The 17,042-nt window shown below is 37.1% G+C and overlaps 1 protein-coding gene across 1 annotated transcript; it reads left to right on the top strand.

The window, feature by feature from the left end:
• Positions 1-15,180: 15,180 nt before the first annotated feature.
• Positions 15,181-16,701, top strand: LOC141595427 (uncharacterized). Its single transcript, XM_074415391.1, has 4 exons — positions 15,181-15,730; positions 15,852-15,964; positions 16,010-16,335; positions 16,431-16,701. Exons 1-4 carry the CDS (start codon positions 15,181-15,183, stop codon positions 16,699-16,701), a joined length of 1,260 nt encoding a protein of 419 aa, XP_074271492.1.
• The last annotated feature ends 341 nt before the right edge of the window (positions 16,702-17,042 follow it).

Genomic DNA, 17,042 nt, shown 5'->3' on the forward strand with positions numbered 1-17,042 from the left:
GTGTTTATTATAAATAGAGATCTTCGGCCTCCATATTTGGCACGCGAGTGTCTTCCCTTCTCTTCTCTCTTTGCATTCTAGACCACGATTTTGCTTTCGACGCCTACGTGCTTGATCAATCAACCACGTAAGCTCAGATCATTCTGAGACCCAGGCACGTTGCATAGACCGACCAATTTGACCAACTCCACTTAATCAATTTAATCAATCTTTTAAATCCTTTAACAAGAGCATTTTCCACGCATCTTCGAGTCGAGGAATCACTAAACGATAACTTTAGTCAATCTCGTTTCGTCAAACATGTAAGTCTGAGGGTGTAAAATCCCGTTTTATATATTGTACTTTTATTTTGAACCATTAATGTAAGATTTATATCAAAAGCACGTTCAAAACCGTCTTTAAAATCCATCTTTTAAAACCGTATTTACAAAACAGCTGAGACCTGACGTCCAGAAGAAACGCAGCAGTAGCTGCACCTCTTCGAAGAGTCGCACTATATGATGCGCCTCTTCCTGAGGTTGCCGCTGCTCCTGCTCTTCTTCTTCTTCCTCGACCTTTCTGCAACTTTCTTATTTTTCTTATTTATTTCGTTTCCATTGTTCGTTTTAGTACATAAACATGTCTTTATGATTCCGTTTCAAATTATAACGATTAATTCGACTTAAATCCCTTATAATTCAATATTTGCGGGTTTTCGTCATCTATTCATGCCCGGATTTTAGAGGTTCGATTCGTTCATATCGATTCTCTGGAATTCGTCTGTTTTTACATAGTTTATTTAATTTCAGTTTATCAAATCAATTTCAATTTTCAAGTTCAAAGTTCTTTCTTTTTTGTATTTCCGACACGAGTTCGTTATAATCATGAAAATTCTCACCTTTAATTCATTTTATGACAATTCTAGATGCATGTAATCTATTAAATTACTTCTACGCGAGTTCTAGTATTAATAATCAATCCTAAATCACCACAGAACATTAACAATCCGCGATTCGACTTTCACACATGAGCCTAAGCGGAGAACAAACGCAGGAAGTGATACGCCTCTTCTAGAGGACGCAGCAGCTGCAGCACCTGTTCTGAGTTTGCTTCTGTCCCTGAACTCTTTCTCGCTTTGACGTAGTTCCTAATTACGTATTTAAATAAACTATTATCCGTATTATCACCCCTAATCTGACGTATTTTCATACTTTAAATTCTGGTTTTTATTTTTCTTTTATTTTTCTTCTTTAAAATCCCGTTTTGAGCGTGCTTTTGGCGTAGATCAAATAATCTTTGTAATTATTGTAATTTTAATCGTTGCAATTTATTTTATTTTGTATGATTTATTTACTTGGTTTTCACATGTAATTGAATCTAACATCCGAATTCGACCCAATTGTTTGCTAAATTACGTGTCAACTGACATAGTCTAATCTCACATGCTAGGATTAATCTATGTTTGTTGCATTGCATGCATTACATCGAAGACATATCAAATATGAACGATTTCCCTAATCATTAGTAGAGGTCGCTATTGAGGCGGGCAGGATTAAGCGTTCGATTAAAGAACTTCCTAATACGTACCCTCACCCCTTACTCCAATTATCTCGGGACATCCATGTCCATTGACATCTTCGAGAGTCATTAAATGATAAGGGTAACGAGTTCTTAGTGTCTATGTCATTACTTTGTGTCTTGACATGACACGAGGTACTCGAGTGGTTTCCAATTTTCCACAATAAATTGGTGGTGACTCCAAAAATGCAGGCTTATTCAACCTTTCACCATGCCTCACCAATTGGTAACAGCCAATAACGTGCTTTGGCAACCCAAGACTCCGTGAGAGAAGTGCCGCCGCCTCGAGACCAACGCGCGGGTGGCCCATGTCCACACTTGGTTGCACGACCTGTCAGTCAGCTCGTGAGAGCCAGGCCTGGCTCGCCCGAGATCTTCCCCTTTGGTAATCATCCTGCTAGTCAGCTCGTGAGAGCTGTATGGTGCTCGCCCGAGCTCAGGCTTTGCTCGTGGGCGCTCCTTTGAGCTCGTGGGAGCTCAGCCCTTCTTTTATTTTCCTTGGCCTTGGTTGTCTCCTAGCTCGTGGGAGCTGGCTATAACTTGTGGGGTTCCTCCTTATTGCCCAATTTGGTTGCTTTATTGACTAAAGCCTTTAGTCTTGGTCTCCTACTCAATGCTTGGTCATTAGATGTAGACAGTTTAGCTCCGTAATGCACCATTTATAAAGGATAATGCTCTCACTCTCCTCCGACAAAGGAACCAAACCTCATAGAATTTGCATAATAGGAAGTTAAAGACACGAAATGACCTTAATAATCACGTAAAAGCATATGAAACGAGGCTAGTTAGGGGACTAAATGTGCGTAAATACGAGTCACATCACCTATGATGGGATTGAGGTAGAACGTATTGGGAGATCAGTGTTGGAGTAGTGTCCTCCACAATAAGTGCGTTTACATATTAAATCTCGTTAAAGGAATATCTGGAATTTAATTATTTATTTGTCAGATGGTCATCGTTAATCGGTAATGATTGGCTGACTAGAGTTTGACATTGCTGTCATGTGACGGCGGTGTTCATCTGATCCCTGTAGGTCACACCTATAGGATGACGCCCAAAAAGAATGAATTAATTGTGTGTATGAGATATGAGATAATTAATTCCTTATATTATTTGACTTTTAATTAGTCGCGTAAATGTATTATTTGATGACAGATTACGAACTCGGGCCAAGGAGATTTATTATTTAATAATGTGATAATTAATTAATAAATAAATAAATTAGAATTTATTAATTAATTGTTAATTAACTAATTGTATGCGATATGTGTATATGTTTTGAGGTGGAATTAATTAGCTATTTTAATTTACAAGAGGTTGTAAAATTAGCTAAATGGGGTAATATTGATACATTGTATGTTGATAAAATGGTCTTATGATTACTTAATAGCTAAGTAGTCATTAGTAGTAGTTAATTTGTATTATTTAAGTGTTAAATAATTAAATTAATATTTAATTATGTAAGATAATTAAATATAAGACTTATAAGCATTTGTGGGGCAAATGTCGAAAACCGAAATGGACCCAATTTTGTCCACTTGGACCAGTTTTATAAAGACATTACATGTGTCTTTTAAGTGGCAATTTTCCACTTTGTTTTGTCTCCCATTTGTCTATAAATACTCATAATATTACACCATTTATTAGTTTGAAAAAATATTGAAGGAAAATTTGGTCTTGGTTGCTTCTTTTGGCCGGGTACTACTCTTCACTTTAGGACCAATTTTTCCTTCTTATTTTCTTCATCCTTTTGTATAAAAACACATATAAATTAACTAATAATATTATCAAAGTAATAATATTAATTAGTACATCAAATATGCATATATATACTCAAATAATATCAAGTCTATATTGGTCTGGCTCTTTTTCTATGGCGTATACTCCTACTAGGCCTTTGATGATATTGACTAGACAAGTGGTCACTGAAGGAGCTTATGGTGTGCACAAATTTGGACAGCATACATTCATGGAAGCCTTAAATAATTCTTCTACACCCAAGGAAGGAATTGGGACAAGTGGTAGTGTTCCTCACTTGGTTGTGAGGAATGCATAGTCTTGGCTTTTGGAATGTTAGGGGACTACACAATCCAACCAAGCAAAAACATGTCAAGTGGTTTATGCACAGAAACAATGTTGGGTTGTTTGGTCTCCTTGAGACAAAGGTGAAAACCTTGTCTTTAGATAGTTTAAATGGGATTCTCATGGACAGATGAAGTTTCTCTACGAATAATAGATGGCACAAGGGAGGGAGAATTTGGGTGTTATGGAATTCTAGCATTTATCATGTGGATTTCCAGGATTATTCCTCTCAGTGCATTAATATGAGAGTCATAGAAGTAGCAACTAATACAAAATTTTGTGTTTCTATGGTATTTGCGGTTAATGATCTCAAGGGTAGGCATGAACTATGGGATCAAATAACTACTTTTGGCACACATGTAGCTGAACCATGGTTGGTGTGTGGGGATTTTAATTTTGTTCTGTCCTATGCTGAGAGGTTAGGGAGCAGTACTAGTGATCAAGAGATTGATGACACTACTATAGATATAGACTATAACAACGGGTAAAAACCGTTGTAAAAACAAAAAGCAAACGTTGTTAAAGCGGCCGTTGTAAAAGGTATTTACAACTGTTAGGTTATTTACTAAAACCGTTGTGGAAACTATTCACAACGGTTAAAAGCCGTTGTTGTTGTGAGTAAGTCGTTGTGGAAAGTTTGACAAACTTTTGGTCGGAAAGATATAACAACGGTTATACGGAACATAACCGTTGTTGTATCTTTCCATCCGAAATTGTGAAGACTTTTAACAACGGTTATACGGAACATAACCGTTGTTGAAATTGTTAGTAACAACGGTTCTTCTTTTAAAACCTGTTGTTGAATATTATGCGCGGATATTTATGAAAGGTATTTACAACGGTTCTTCTTTTAAAACCTGTTGTTGAATATTATGCGCGGGTATTTGTGAATGGTATTTACAACGGTTTTTGTTTAAGTAACCATTTTTATTACATTTTCTTAATTTTTTTTTAGAATTAAATTTGTTTCATGCCATTCAAAATCATGCATATATCAGCAGCTCGGTTCATTAGAACTCAATAGATAATACTCATCTTTCAGATTAATTCATACTAACAACAGCAGCATCATACTTACAATTTACAACAACAGCATCATACTTACAATTTACAACAACAGCAGCATCATAATTCATACTAACAACAATTTACAAAGATCATTCCCTAACTTCAACAAAAAAATTTACTAAACTGATCTGATCTAAGCTCTAAGTTAAGTATCATGCATTTAGTCTTCATTGCAATGATCTAAGACGTATTTTCCCAACATGTCCCTTACCTCGTCTATTTGGTGGTTTTTGAACTCAGGTAGATGTTGCGCGTTGATTATATATTGCGGAAAAAATAAAGACATACAAGACATTATTGTAACAACATACATCATTCAACATTATAGCAACATCATGGTATAGCAGCAAGCAAGACAACATCAGCTCTAATTTTAAAAAAAGTACTAAACACATTATGAAATTACTAACCTTTTAGGGAATAAGGATATATCTTCGCATGATAACCTCCAACATGAACCGACAAACGTAGTATCCACATTATATGCTATCCGGCTGGCGAGGGACCTATTATTACATAAAAAACGAAGAGACGAGAAGGCCCACATCAGAATCTTGCACTTTAGGTATTGTATTTGCGCACGTATTATTATTAAAGACAGATTTTTGCACTTAAGGTATTGTATTTGAGCACGTACCTCTGTTATCGTAATAAAAGTAGGGCCATCATCAGAATCTTTCGTGGGTTGATCCTCGTTAGCTCTTTTCTTCTCAAAGGCCCTTTTTTTATATAAAAAAAAGAGGCAGAAACTCATATTTGTGGGGCAAAAATGAGCGTTTTGCTATAAATAAAAATTTAAACTTAATGTTATTAAAAATAAATTCGTATTATAAACTTACTTAATAATCAAGCCCTTAAAGGTTTCGCTTGGTTCTCTATGCAAAGACTCCAACCAAAAAACTTTCTTCTTGCTCGGCATGATGGCTGCTAGCACCCAATGACTCCTACATACATCAAGAGACATCAACATTATTAACAAGTACATATATTAGTTATGAAAATGCAATTGTAGGGGGAAACGTAATGCTAATGATGTATTACCCGATTTCATTATAAGGGGCAAAAACCAGCTTTTTGGTTGTCGCCAAGTGCCGAGCAATATAATCTACCCGATCTTCGAACGAAAACATCGTGATATGCATAGATAAAATATAGGGGCACAGGAATCCGTATTGATCACATGGAATCTTGTTCTCGAGGATCACTCTCAATTTCAATATCCTACATTATTACGGTATTACTTCCGGTATTTAAAACACTATCTAGTCAGAATATTAGAATAAGAAATGATTTATTAAACAACTTACTTCATCCAAACAAATAGGTGTTGGAAATCAATCTCATCAAGGCCAGCCCAAATGGCTAGCAGCTCCCATGACAGAATTGCTTCGCGCTCAACCCTTAAAATATCCTCCTCGAGCGGAATAATTATCAATTGCTCGTTTGCTATGCGATGGCTAGCCTCCGAATACAGTTTCCTCATCGTCACCTTTCTTACTTTTAGCATGAATTCCTTCCCAGAAAAATTAGTGGAGTTTATACTCCTAACATCTTTCAGTGCGGGGAAATAATGCTTCTCTCTTTTTGTGCTACTACCACCAGCCTATACATGTAGATAATTAAAATAATAAAAAATCCAAAGGTAACATATCCTAGCTAGCTAGTTGGAGTAATAAAAATAAAAGAGTACTTAGCTAAATACCTCATCAACCTGCTCTTTCAATGATGAGGCAGTAGTAGGTATGACTGGGGACTTATGCTTATCCGTCTTTTTTGTCCCCTACACAAAATTTCCATGTTTTTTAGAAATATAGAAAAAATATAAATAAAGGGAGGTTTTTAAAAAAATGGAGAAGTTAATTAAATACCTCATCAAGTTGTTGTTCTAACGAGGTAGTTGGCATGTCTGGGGACTTAGGCTTATCCGGCTTTTTTATTCCCTACACAAATTTTCCATGCTTTTTAGAAATACAGAAAAAATATAAATAAAAGGAGGTTTTTAAAAAAATGGAGAAGTTAATTAAATCCCTCATCAAGTTGTTGTTTCGACGAGGTAGTTGGCATGTCTGGGGACTTAGGCTTATCTGGTTTAGCCGGCTTTTTTATTCCCTACAAAAAAAAATAACATATAAATTTAACATATAAAAACATTTAACATATAAAAATTTTACATATTAAGGTATTTTTTCTAACCCCAACTGCTTTCGGTTGAGGCGGAGACGAACGAGCCAGGAAGATGTGAGATTCAGGCCATTGGATGAAACTTCCAACCGCATCTGCCAGAATGGTAATGTCGTCACGAACTGGGATGGGCCGTTGAAATTTTTCATGGCCTTCAAAGACTTGAGTTATCTCAACTTTCTATGATTCGGCAAAACTTTTTCGCCATGAACTAATAAAGTTTTTGCTGATTTGGTGGGCAAGTCTACGAGACCCCGGCCAACACACACAAGTGGTTTCTAGGATTTAGGGTCTGTAAGAATAACTACCCTCCTTTTTACGGCCTGAAGAATACAAATACATTATATATTATATCCCAAAATTTAATAAAATTCATATAAATTTAACTAATTAAAGACTTCATGCATACCTTGCCGAAAACTGACTTCTGACAATAATCAGGGGATGTATGTTGCTGTTTTCCATCAGCCGTCTTCTCAAGTTGCATCCCCTGATTTTTGTCAGCTGTGGCGATAACTCAAGTTGCATCTCCTTTTCAGACTCATTTACCTAATAAAATTAACCAATGGCACGATGTCAGAAGTTATAGCATTAGAGCTGGCAGGGAACACACCCCCTGATCTTACCTAAAAAGAAAGAAAAGAAAAATAAGGAAGTCATATATTTACCTTATCAGCTTTAGTTGTTACAACTTCAGAAGCATTAGGTACCTGATCTTTCTGAATCTCGTTGACCGATGCCTCCTTCTCATGTATTGCCAAGGTAGTAGTGTTCTCGGCCTCTTGACCATTCTGTTGTACCTTACCCCCTTTAATGACATCCTCCATCATCTTCAATTCTTCTTCGGAAGGCTTGCCTCCAGAATTCATCTTAGTATCACGGATGTCAATAACTGAACCTGCGTGCCAAGAATGTAATGTTTCAGCAATTTGTTTAAAACAATAACATGTGAACTTAAATGAAAATAATAGAATAAATGGTACCATGTCAGCCTTAGTCTTCCTTTTCTTCTTTTTCGGGGAAGTTGTCCCATAATATTTTGTGACTCCAACCTGTAACAGGACGCCCCTCAGTTGACCTGGATGTTCGGGTCGGCCGATCGCTCTAGCAAGAACGTCATCACGACCATTGGGAGTGAATTTCCCTTCTTCTACCTCCTTCTTCTACCTTCTTTTATAATATATTAATAAACTTCAAATTATATTTGTGACTAAAATAATAAAGTTAGTAATGAACTCGTCTTAATAAAATAATGCTTACTATGTTGGCCAACACTTGCTGATCATATTTGTCAGACGGCCGGGATCCTTTAGGCGTGTGCCCTTCTTTATAAGTTACATGCCGATCCAAGTCGGTCACTCCCTTTGCCACCTACACATTAACATGGTAACAGTTATATATATAAATGTGTATCAATTCCAAGTGTGATTAAAAAAATCAAATAAACAGGGGGATAATGCATGCTACTTACGAGGTTGTCTTCTTTCAATCTGTAACCGCCTCGAGAACCATACCATTTCCCCTTCTTGCATGAAATGTTAGCACGATTTCTTTTGCTAACGGCCTTCAAATTATATAAAAGCGCAAGTAGATGAGATAATAAAAAGATACAGAGAACTCATTAATTAAAAAAATGATAGGTAAATCATTAAAAGGCGAGGATATTTAACCTGAAACGTCTAACTAGTTCGAATCGCTTTGAAAAGATCCCATTGTTCCTGATTGATGGTGGGACACTTGTTTTCCGGTGGGCTCTTACGCATCTCCCCCATTGCCTTGTCCACATACAACCAATACTTAGCAACGTCACACTTCCACTGCCTTAAGACACATCCTGCCTTCTGTATTAAATACTTATCATAGCATTCGGCAATATCAAAGCCTTCCTTTATACAATCCAAGTATAACTGCGCCAATTTTGGATTCAAATTCCTAATTTCATCTAAATGGATTGGCACAAACTGTCTTGTGGAACATCCAATCCAAGTGGATAAATGCCCCGCATTTGGACCAGTAGGGAAACCCTTCACGTTCCATTTTATTTTAAGCGGCTTTTTAGCCGCTATAGCTGCAAGGGCTGCAGGGCACTTCGTAGCACCCCTCTTACCAGACTTATTATTCTTTTGACTTCTTTTCCGTTTTTCACCCATGATAATCCTAAAACCCAAATATGAATGAAATAGGAAATGAACAAGTTAACAACGTCATGCCGAGTATTATCTAAAACTTTAAAGAGGAATGAAAATTTAAAACAACAGTTTGAGCTTCTAAAATCCTAAAACCCTAATAAGAGAAATGAAGTAGATGATGCGGGATGATAAAGATAACAAAGAAGACGAAAAATAAACAGATGAAAAACAAAAAAGATGATCTTAAAACCCTAATGACGAAACACAAAAGTGAACATACGTGATGATGATGATGATAATGATGATAAAGAGAACGAGCAGGATGATAAGGGAAGGCAACGGAATCTGGGCGTCAGAAACTAGGCGACGGCCGGCAACGAGAATGTAGAAAGCGGGGGAGAGAGAATAAACTCAGGATACAAACGGTTGAACTGATGTTGTGTGTGTTTGTGTGGTATGTTGTATGTGTTTGTAAATTAGTTTTTTTATTAAGATAAACTATTGACAACGGGTCCTTAAAACAAAACCGTTGCGATATGTTAATAACAACGGGTCAATAAAAGTCAACCGTTGTCATAACTTTATTACAACGGTTAAAATATACCCGTTGTAATATATTTTCACCCAATTTGCGCCAAAATGAAATATGTCTAAAAAAGCAATGACAACGGGTCGAAGTACTACACCCATTGTTAAAAATAATAACGACGGGTAGTGTCACTATAACCGTTGTTGATAGTAATAACAACGGGTAATGTCAATGTAACCGTTGTTGAAAGTATTAAAAACGGGTAATGTCAATATAACCGTTGTTATTGTTTAACACCTTTTTTTATAAAAAAAAATTACTGTAATTCCATTACAGTCCAAACCTGTAACAATACATACTGTAACAGCAGAACCACTATATACTGCAACATTAATCAGCAATTTCAGCAACAACATCCACATCTAATAATAAGATCAAGAAAATAAGACAACAACACCAGCATGCATGCATACTACATATCTACATGATTTACCATGCCATACAAATTTGGGAATCTTTAACAATGACCATTGCTTCTATTGGCTTTTTAAAGCTACCAAAAGCTAAAGACAACATACATACACTCCACCAACACATCTCAAACTTGCTATAAATTAAAAAAAGAGGCATCCCATTAGCTCCCCACAACTTACAAATAAACCATCAAATTACGGGTCTGAAAATGACTCAAAATGTTGGTCGTCCATATCATTGTGTCCTGATGAATGCCCTAGATAGATATAGACAATGGAAAATTTGCTGCCAAAAGCTTTAGTCCTTTGAGGAATAAGCTTATTGAGTTGGGATACTCGATCAGCAAAGTTAAGCCACAATGGGGCCCATGGGGATTCAAAGGGAGTCTACTCATTCAGTTTGGAACATCACCTGCACATGCAGAATCAACATTTAAGCTTGACATGATGTTTTAACTCAGAGGCCATGGCAAAAACGACTGGAATGCTCCGAATAGATCAACACTCGAACCATACCTCTGGGCAGCCACAGACGAGGATGTCGAGCTTCTGACGAATACCGTGGACTATGTCCAAGTGCCGTATCCAACCATCTTTGATGGGCAGCAGTTGGCCAGGTCAGAAAGCGTCGATGCCTACAACCAGGTTGTGGCTGTTTTCCAAGAAATGTACCCCTAAAACCCCTACAAAATGTGTCCGTGTCTGTCGCTGAAACTTCCAAGCAACGTCGTGTGTTATTTGTTGAGTGTCAAAATGTGTGTGTCTGTATCCACGTATCATAAGCAGTGTCGTGGGCATGTATGAAAAGGCAACTTAAATAAAGGTAGTGTAACCCTGTGGTCTTGTAAGATTTCCAGTACTGTTGTATAAGTAGCGTCAAGAGTATCAGTGCTTTAGGTTTGTATTAAATATGCAGTTCCTTCTGTTAATCTGTTCAGTGGAGACAGTTATTTAAAAAAAAAAACTAAAAGGAAGATATATATATTTAAAAAATAAAAATAAAAATAAAAGCTAATAAATTACATTATAGACCATCTCAGGATCGGGGACGTTTCTTGAATGTCATAGTTTCTTCGTTAACCCAAATACCTTCACCATGGTCATCACGCATATAGATGCTTTTAGTGTCCTCATGATCAGTGTCAACATCGTCGAAATAAGATACAGTGGTAGAGTGATCCATTCCCTCAAAAACGACATCCTGATCATCATCACCATTATCGGATGGACTACTCCTTCTAGTCCTTATTAGGCAGTACAACAGACCACTTCTTATCCATAGGATCGGTGACATAGAACACTTGTTTAGCTTGGGATGCCATTATGAAAGGATTATCCTTATTATTGCCAACCTAACCCAGATTGACCAACGTAAAACCCATCTTATCCTTTCGGACACAATGGATGTTGTTATCAACCCAGTTACATCGAAATAAGGGCATTGTGAAATCAATGTAATCTAGTACCAATATTTCTTGAATAACACCATAATAAAGGCATTTTCCCCAAATAGGCTTTTTATCTTTTGAAGTAGCAAAGTGCATTGCCTCAAATTCAGAACTCACACCACTATTTTCCATTGTGCTCAACTCATCTTGCTCGCGGGTGTGAAAAGTATATCCATTAATGCAAAACTACAGTAAAAGGTGACCGTGGCATTTGGACCTAAACCAAGACGTAGGAACCTAGGAGAGATGTCATCACCAGTTTGATTCGTACACTCTAAGACAGTATTCCTAAATCACTCTGCAAACGTCTTCGTATGCTCATTTGCAATCCACTTCTCGCTCTTGTTTGGGTGATCGTATTTGAGCTCATCTTTGTGTTGTTGAATATAAGGTTGCACCTCATCTTCGTTGTTTAGCACATACATATGTGCTAAATGCAACATTACACGTGTCACAATTTTCTATACCCGGCCCCTAATACCTTTTCCGGTCATCCAGTCACTATGATGATTCTTAGGAACGCCAATCAACTCCTCAGGGGAGAGATGAGCGTAACAATATGAAAAAGCTTCGTCTAAAATAGCGCGTTCAGCAATACAACCTTCCGAACGATACCGATTAGATGCATAGTCCTTTTAGACTTTCATCAATCTTTCGAAAGGATACTGGCATGTCAAGTACACGGGGCCAAGGTACAAAATCTCCCTAACCAAGTGAATGGTCAGATGAATCATGATAGTGAAGAAAGAGGGTGGAAAATACATTTCCAACTGACAAAGAGAGGTTACAACGAGGTCCTGCAATGAATCCGCATCATCGGGATCGATGACTTTCTCGCATATGGACTGGAAGAAGAGACAGAATCTAGTTATAGCATATCTTACCTTTTCAGGTAAAATGGAACGAATAGCCACAGGTAATATTTGTTGCATCAAAGTGTGACAGTCACATGACTTTAACCCGGTGAGTTTTAGGTCTTGCATCGACACTAGGCTTTTAATGTTCGACGAATAACCACGTGGCACTTTAATTCCATTCAAGCATGCACATAACTCTTTTTTCTCATTCCGTGAAAGGGTATAAGTTGCTGGCGATAAAAATGTACGATTACCTCTCTTCTGTGGTGCCAACTCTAGCCTAATACCCATCATTTTCATATCTTCCCTAGCTGCGGCGTTATCTTTTGTTTTACCGGGAACATTTAGAAGGGTATTGATAATATTATCACAGACATTTTTCTCTATGTGCATGAAATCGAGGCAATGCCTGACCTCCAGGTCAGGCCAATATGGAAGTTTATCAAAAAATATGGATCTTTTCTTATACCCACGAGCAGACAATTTAGAGCCGCTCTTCTTCCCATAATCTATCTCAATATGGTTTACTTTCTGATAAACTTCATGCCCACTCAAAATTCTAGGAGGTTGACGAAGTTCTTGTCTTCCATTGAATGTTTTCTGCATGTTGCGATAACAATGGTCATGATACAAGAACCTCCTATTTCCGATATACACATACTTACGAGAAGACTTCAAGTATTCAGACTCGATATCCTCCCCACACAATGGACAAGCCTCTTTCCCATGAACTGTGTGCCCAGAAAGGTCGCCATAAGCTGGATAGTAAGATATTGTACAGAATAACATCGCTCTCAAATTGAAAGTTTTGTTCTTATATGCATCAAATACTTCTATCCCAGTATCTCACAACATTCGCAAATCATCTAGAAGAGGTTCCAAATAGACATCTATATCATTTCCAGGTTGTTTAGGGTCGGAAATTAACAACGACAACATCAAATACTTTCTTTTCCTGCACACATATGAAGGTAAGTTATAAATAGCCAACACTACTGGCCAAGTACTATGTTGGCTACTCATGTTTCCGTGTGGGTTCATTCCATCAATGGACAGCGCTAGACATAAGTTTCTAGGTTCATTGCCGAACTCGGGATACTTAGCGTCGAACGATTTCCATTGCATACCATCTGTCGGGTGTCTTAGCTTTCCATCATTTATTCTTCCTGTTTCATGCCAAGTTAAAATTTTTGAATCATCGGGATTCGCATAAATCCTTATGAATCTTGGTATCACTGGAAAATACCACAACAACTTAGCCGGGATCCCTTCCTTAACCTTATAACACCACTCCAAACATTTAGGGCAATTGGTTAAGTTTTGATATAATTTCCGATACAATATACAATCATTTGGACATGCATGTATTTTCTCATATTTCATACCCACTCCTCTTATTAGTTTTTTTGCCTCATATGTCTTAACAGGTAGAACAGTACCATCTGGAAGTAACTCCTTTATCATGGCTAAAAAACTAGTGAAACACGTGTCACTCACCCCATTTGCCCCCTTGATATTATACAACTTCACCACAGCCGACATTTTTGTGAACTTACAACCAGGATACAGAGGTGCTTCAGACTCACACAACTTCTCATACATGTTGTTAAGGTCATCCCAATTAATAGTGTCATCACCTACATCTTCAAAAGCATTCGACTCATCATCATTCTCTTCATTATCTAAAGACCCAACATTCAACTTCTCTGCTTCCAACTCAAAAAACTCGGCAAACTCAGGATCGTCAGTTAGCCTTTCGTATACCTCAACATCATTTTCTTCAAAGCTATTCTTGTCCTCTAATGGTTCCCCATGAAAAATCCAACGTGTATAGAATCGACTAAATCTCCACTTTTCTAGGTGTATTTTAACGTTCGGAAAAGCCATATACCTAATATTACCACATCTTTCACAAGGACATGGAATACTAGAAGAACCTTTCAAATAGTTCGAAACGACTTCATAAAATTCAACTAAATCATCCTTATAGTTGGGGTCACTCATATTTGCATCAATCATCCAAGTTCGAGTCATTTTTCTACATTCGTAATATATAGGCAACTAATTCAGAAAATCCAATAATAGGCACACAAATAAACGAAATTCAGGAAATTAATTAAGATAAATTATCAACAAATTAGATAATAACCCAAAAAATTCACAAATTCAAAAATGATCGACATTCATAGGCCAAGAAATTGAACATACAATCCTATATCTATATATAGCTTGAAAATCTTAATAAGAAATAGTTAATAAGCTAAGAAACATATATACTTGATTGACAAACACGATGAGGGAAAGAAGACGGTGACAACAGTGACGGAGATGAAGATAAAGAGAGACGATCAGGGAGGAATGGAGGATGATATTTGTGTATAGTAGCAGTATTAGCTTGTGTTTGTGTTTTGTAGCATATAGCAGAATAAAGCAATCTGTTGTTCTTTAGATTTTCATAACTTTAATAACAACGGTTATTGAGTCTACAACCGTTGTTACAACCTAATAACAACGGGTTCTAACATAACCGTTGTAATTACTTTTCACTAATTTTGCGCCAAATTATTAACAACGGTTAAAATGTATTACAGAGTAAACTGTTGTTATTAGTTTTTATACTAACAACGGTTGTGAAAGTTTGACCCGTTGTTAAAACCAATAACAACGGTTAACAGCACATAACCGTTGTAATTAAGTTTAGTAAAATTTCGCACAAAGATAATTATCCATTCTACAACGTCTTTTGGTGATTTTCGTGAATAAGCGTTGCTAAAGGGTCGTTGTAGTTGCCTGGATTTGTAGTAGTGTGAGTTCCAAAATTGTATTTCCAAGTGTGGGGTGATTGATTGTCCAGCTATGGGGTCTTTTTTTACTTGGAATAATAAACAGGAAATAAGGTCAAGAGTTTATAGCAGATTAGATACAGCCCTTATTAATGAAGAATGGAGTAAGGGTATGCCTGATATGTATGCTCATTTCTTGCCAGAGGGGACATTTGATCACACTCCTTGTATTATGAAAAGCTCTGGTCAGGGTGGCACACAAAGCAAGCCATTCAAATATTTCAATATGTGTGGGAAGGCAGCAGCTTATCTTCCTTTGCTAGCTGGATGGTGGGACCAACATATTCAGGGTACCAAAATGTATAGAGTTGTGAAGAAACTAAAGTTTCTAAAACCTCAGTTCAGGAGATATAATAAGGATCATTTTTCTGATATTGAGAACAATACTGGGATAGCTTTGAAAAATCTGAAGTATGTGCAATCTCAAATTGCTGCTAATCCTGGTAATATCTTCTGGATGGAGAAAGAGCAGGCTACCACTGCTGAATACAAGGAACTTAATGGGGCTTGTACACAATATTTGAGCCAGAAAGCTAAGGCAGCTTGGATTAAGGATGGAGATTGTAACACCAAATACTTTAATGGAGTCATTAAGAGCAAGTTTATGAGAAATCAAGTCCTTTCCATTTAAAATATGAATGGTGATTTGTGAGGACCCTCAGAGTATTCATGGTGCTTTTTTAGACTACTATAAAGAGTTGCTGGGGACTGAGGTAGTTACTGAACATGTGAATGCTTACATTATCAGGAAAGGAAAGACTTGCACTGATGCACATTGGGGGATTCTGATGCAACCTGTTACTGCTCTGGAGGTTAAGCAGGCTATCTTTTCTATCCCTTAGCATAAAGCTCATGGGCCTGATGGATACTCCAGTGCCTTCTTCAAGGATTCCTGGAGCATTATTGGGGATGAAGTGTGTGCAGCAGTTCTAGATGTTTTTAAAACTGGCAAACTCCTTAAGCAGTTAAATGCTACTATCTTGACTTTAATACCTAAGTGCAAAATGCCTACTCATGTTACTCAGTATAGGCCAATTGCCTGTTGCAATGTCTTATACAAGAGTATTTCCAAGATCATTTGCACTAGGCTTGCTGGAGTGTTGCTTGATTTAATAAGTTTAAATCAAGAAGGGTTCATTAAAGGTAGAAGCATCATTGAAACATCTTGGTGTGTCAAGATCTTGTAAGGCTCTATAATAGACAAGCTTGTACACCTAGATGTATGTTTAAAATGGACATAATGATGGCCTATGATTCTGTTAGTTGGCAGTTCTTAGGTGAGATTCTTGAGGCTTTTCATTTCCCTCCTTACTTTAGAAGCTTAGTGATGGAGTGTGTTAGTAGTTCTACTTTCTCAGTTGCTATAAATGGAGATACTTTTGGATTCTTTCATGGGAGAAGAGGATTAAGGCATGGGGATCCAATGTCTCCTCTTTTGTTCACATTGTGTATGGAGTACTTGAGTAGAATACTCAAGTGTGCTACTGAGAAGCTCAAGTTTACCTATCATCTTATGTGTAAACAACTGAAATGAACTCACTTGATGTTTGCGGATGATCTTTTGTTGTTCTATAAAGGAGATGTCAACTCTATAATGGTATTGCTAAGAGCCTATTCTTCTTTTTCTGCTGCTTCAGGACTTAAGATGAATTCACAGAAATCTTCTGCCTATTTTAATGGTGTAAGGAGTATACTGAAGGAAGAAATTTTGACTGTGTCTGGTTTCTAGGAAGGCACATTAACATTCAAATATGGAGTTCCAATTACTGCAGGTAGGTTAAAAAAGAAGGATTGTGTAGTCCTAATTTATAAGATTGTTGAGAGGATCAAATGTTTGGGAGCTAAACACCTCTCCTATGCTGGTAGACTGGTATT

The sequence above is a fragment of the Silene latifolia genome, chromosome 8 (genome assembly GCF_048544455.1).
Source record: "Silene latifolia isolate original U9 population chromosome 8, ASM4854445v1, whole genome shotgun sequence".
NCBI classification, from domain to species: Eukaryota; Viridiplantae; Streptophyta; class Magnoliopsida; order Caryophyllales; family Caryophyllaceae; genus Silene; species Silene latifolia.

What these genes read in the sequence shown, in the direction of transcription:
- LOC141595427 (XM_074415391.1), top strand. Translation starts at nt 15,181, where the DNA reads ATGGGGTCTTTTTTTACTTGGAATAATAAACAGGAAATAAGGTCAAGA. An exon ending in TTGGATTAAGGATGGAGATT is followed by an intron (nt 15,731 to 15,851) that starts GTAACACCAAAT and finishes GTGCTTTTTTAG; the next exon opens with ACTACTATAAAGAGTTGCTG. An exon ending in AGCATCATTGAAACATCTTG is followed by an intron (nt 16,336 to 16,430) that starts GTGTGTCAAGAT and finishes TGATTCTGTTAG; the next exon opens with TTGGCAGTTCTTAGGTGAGA.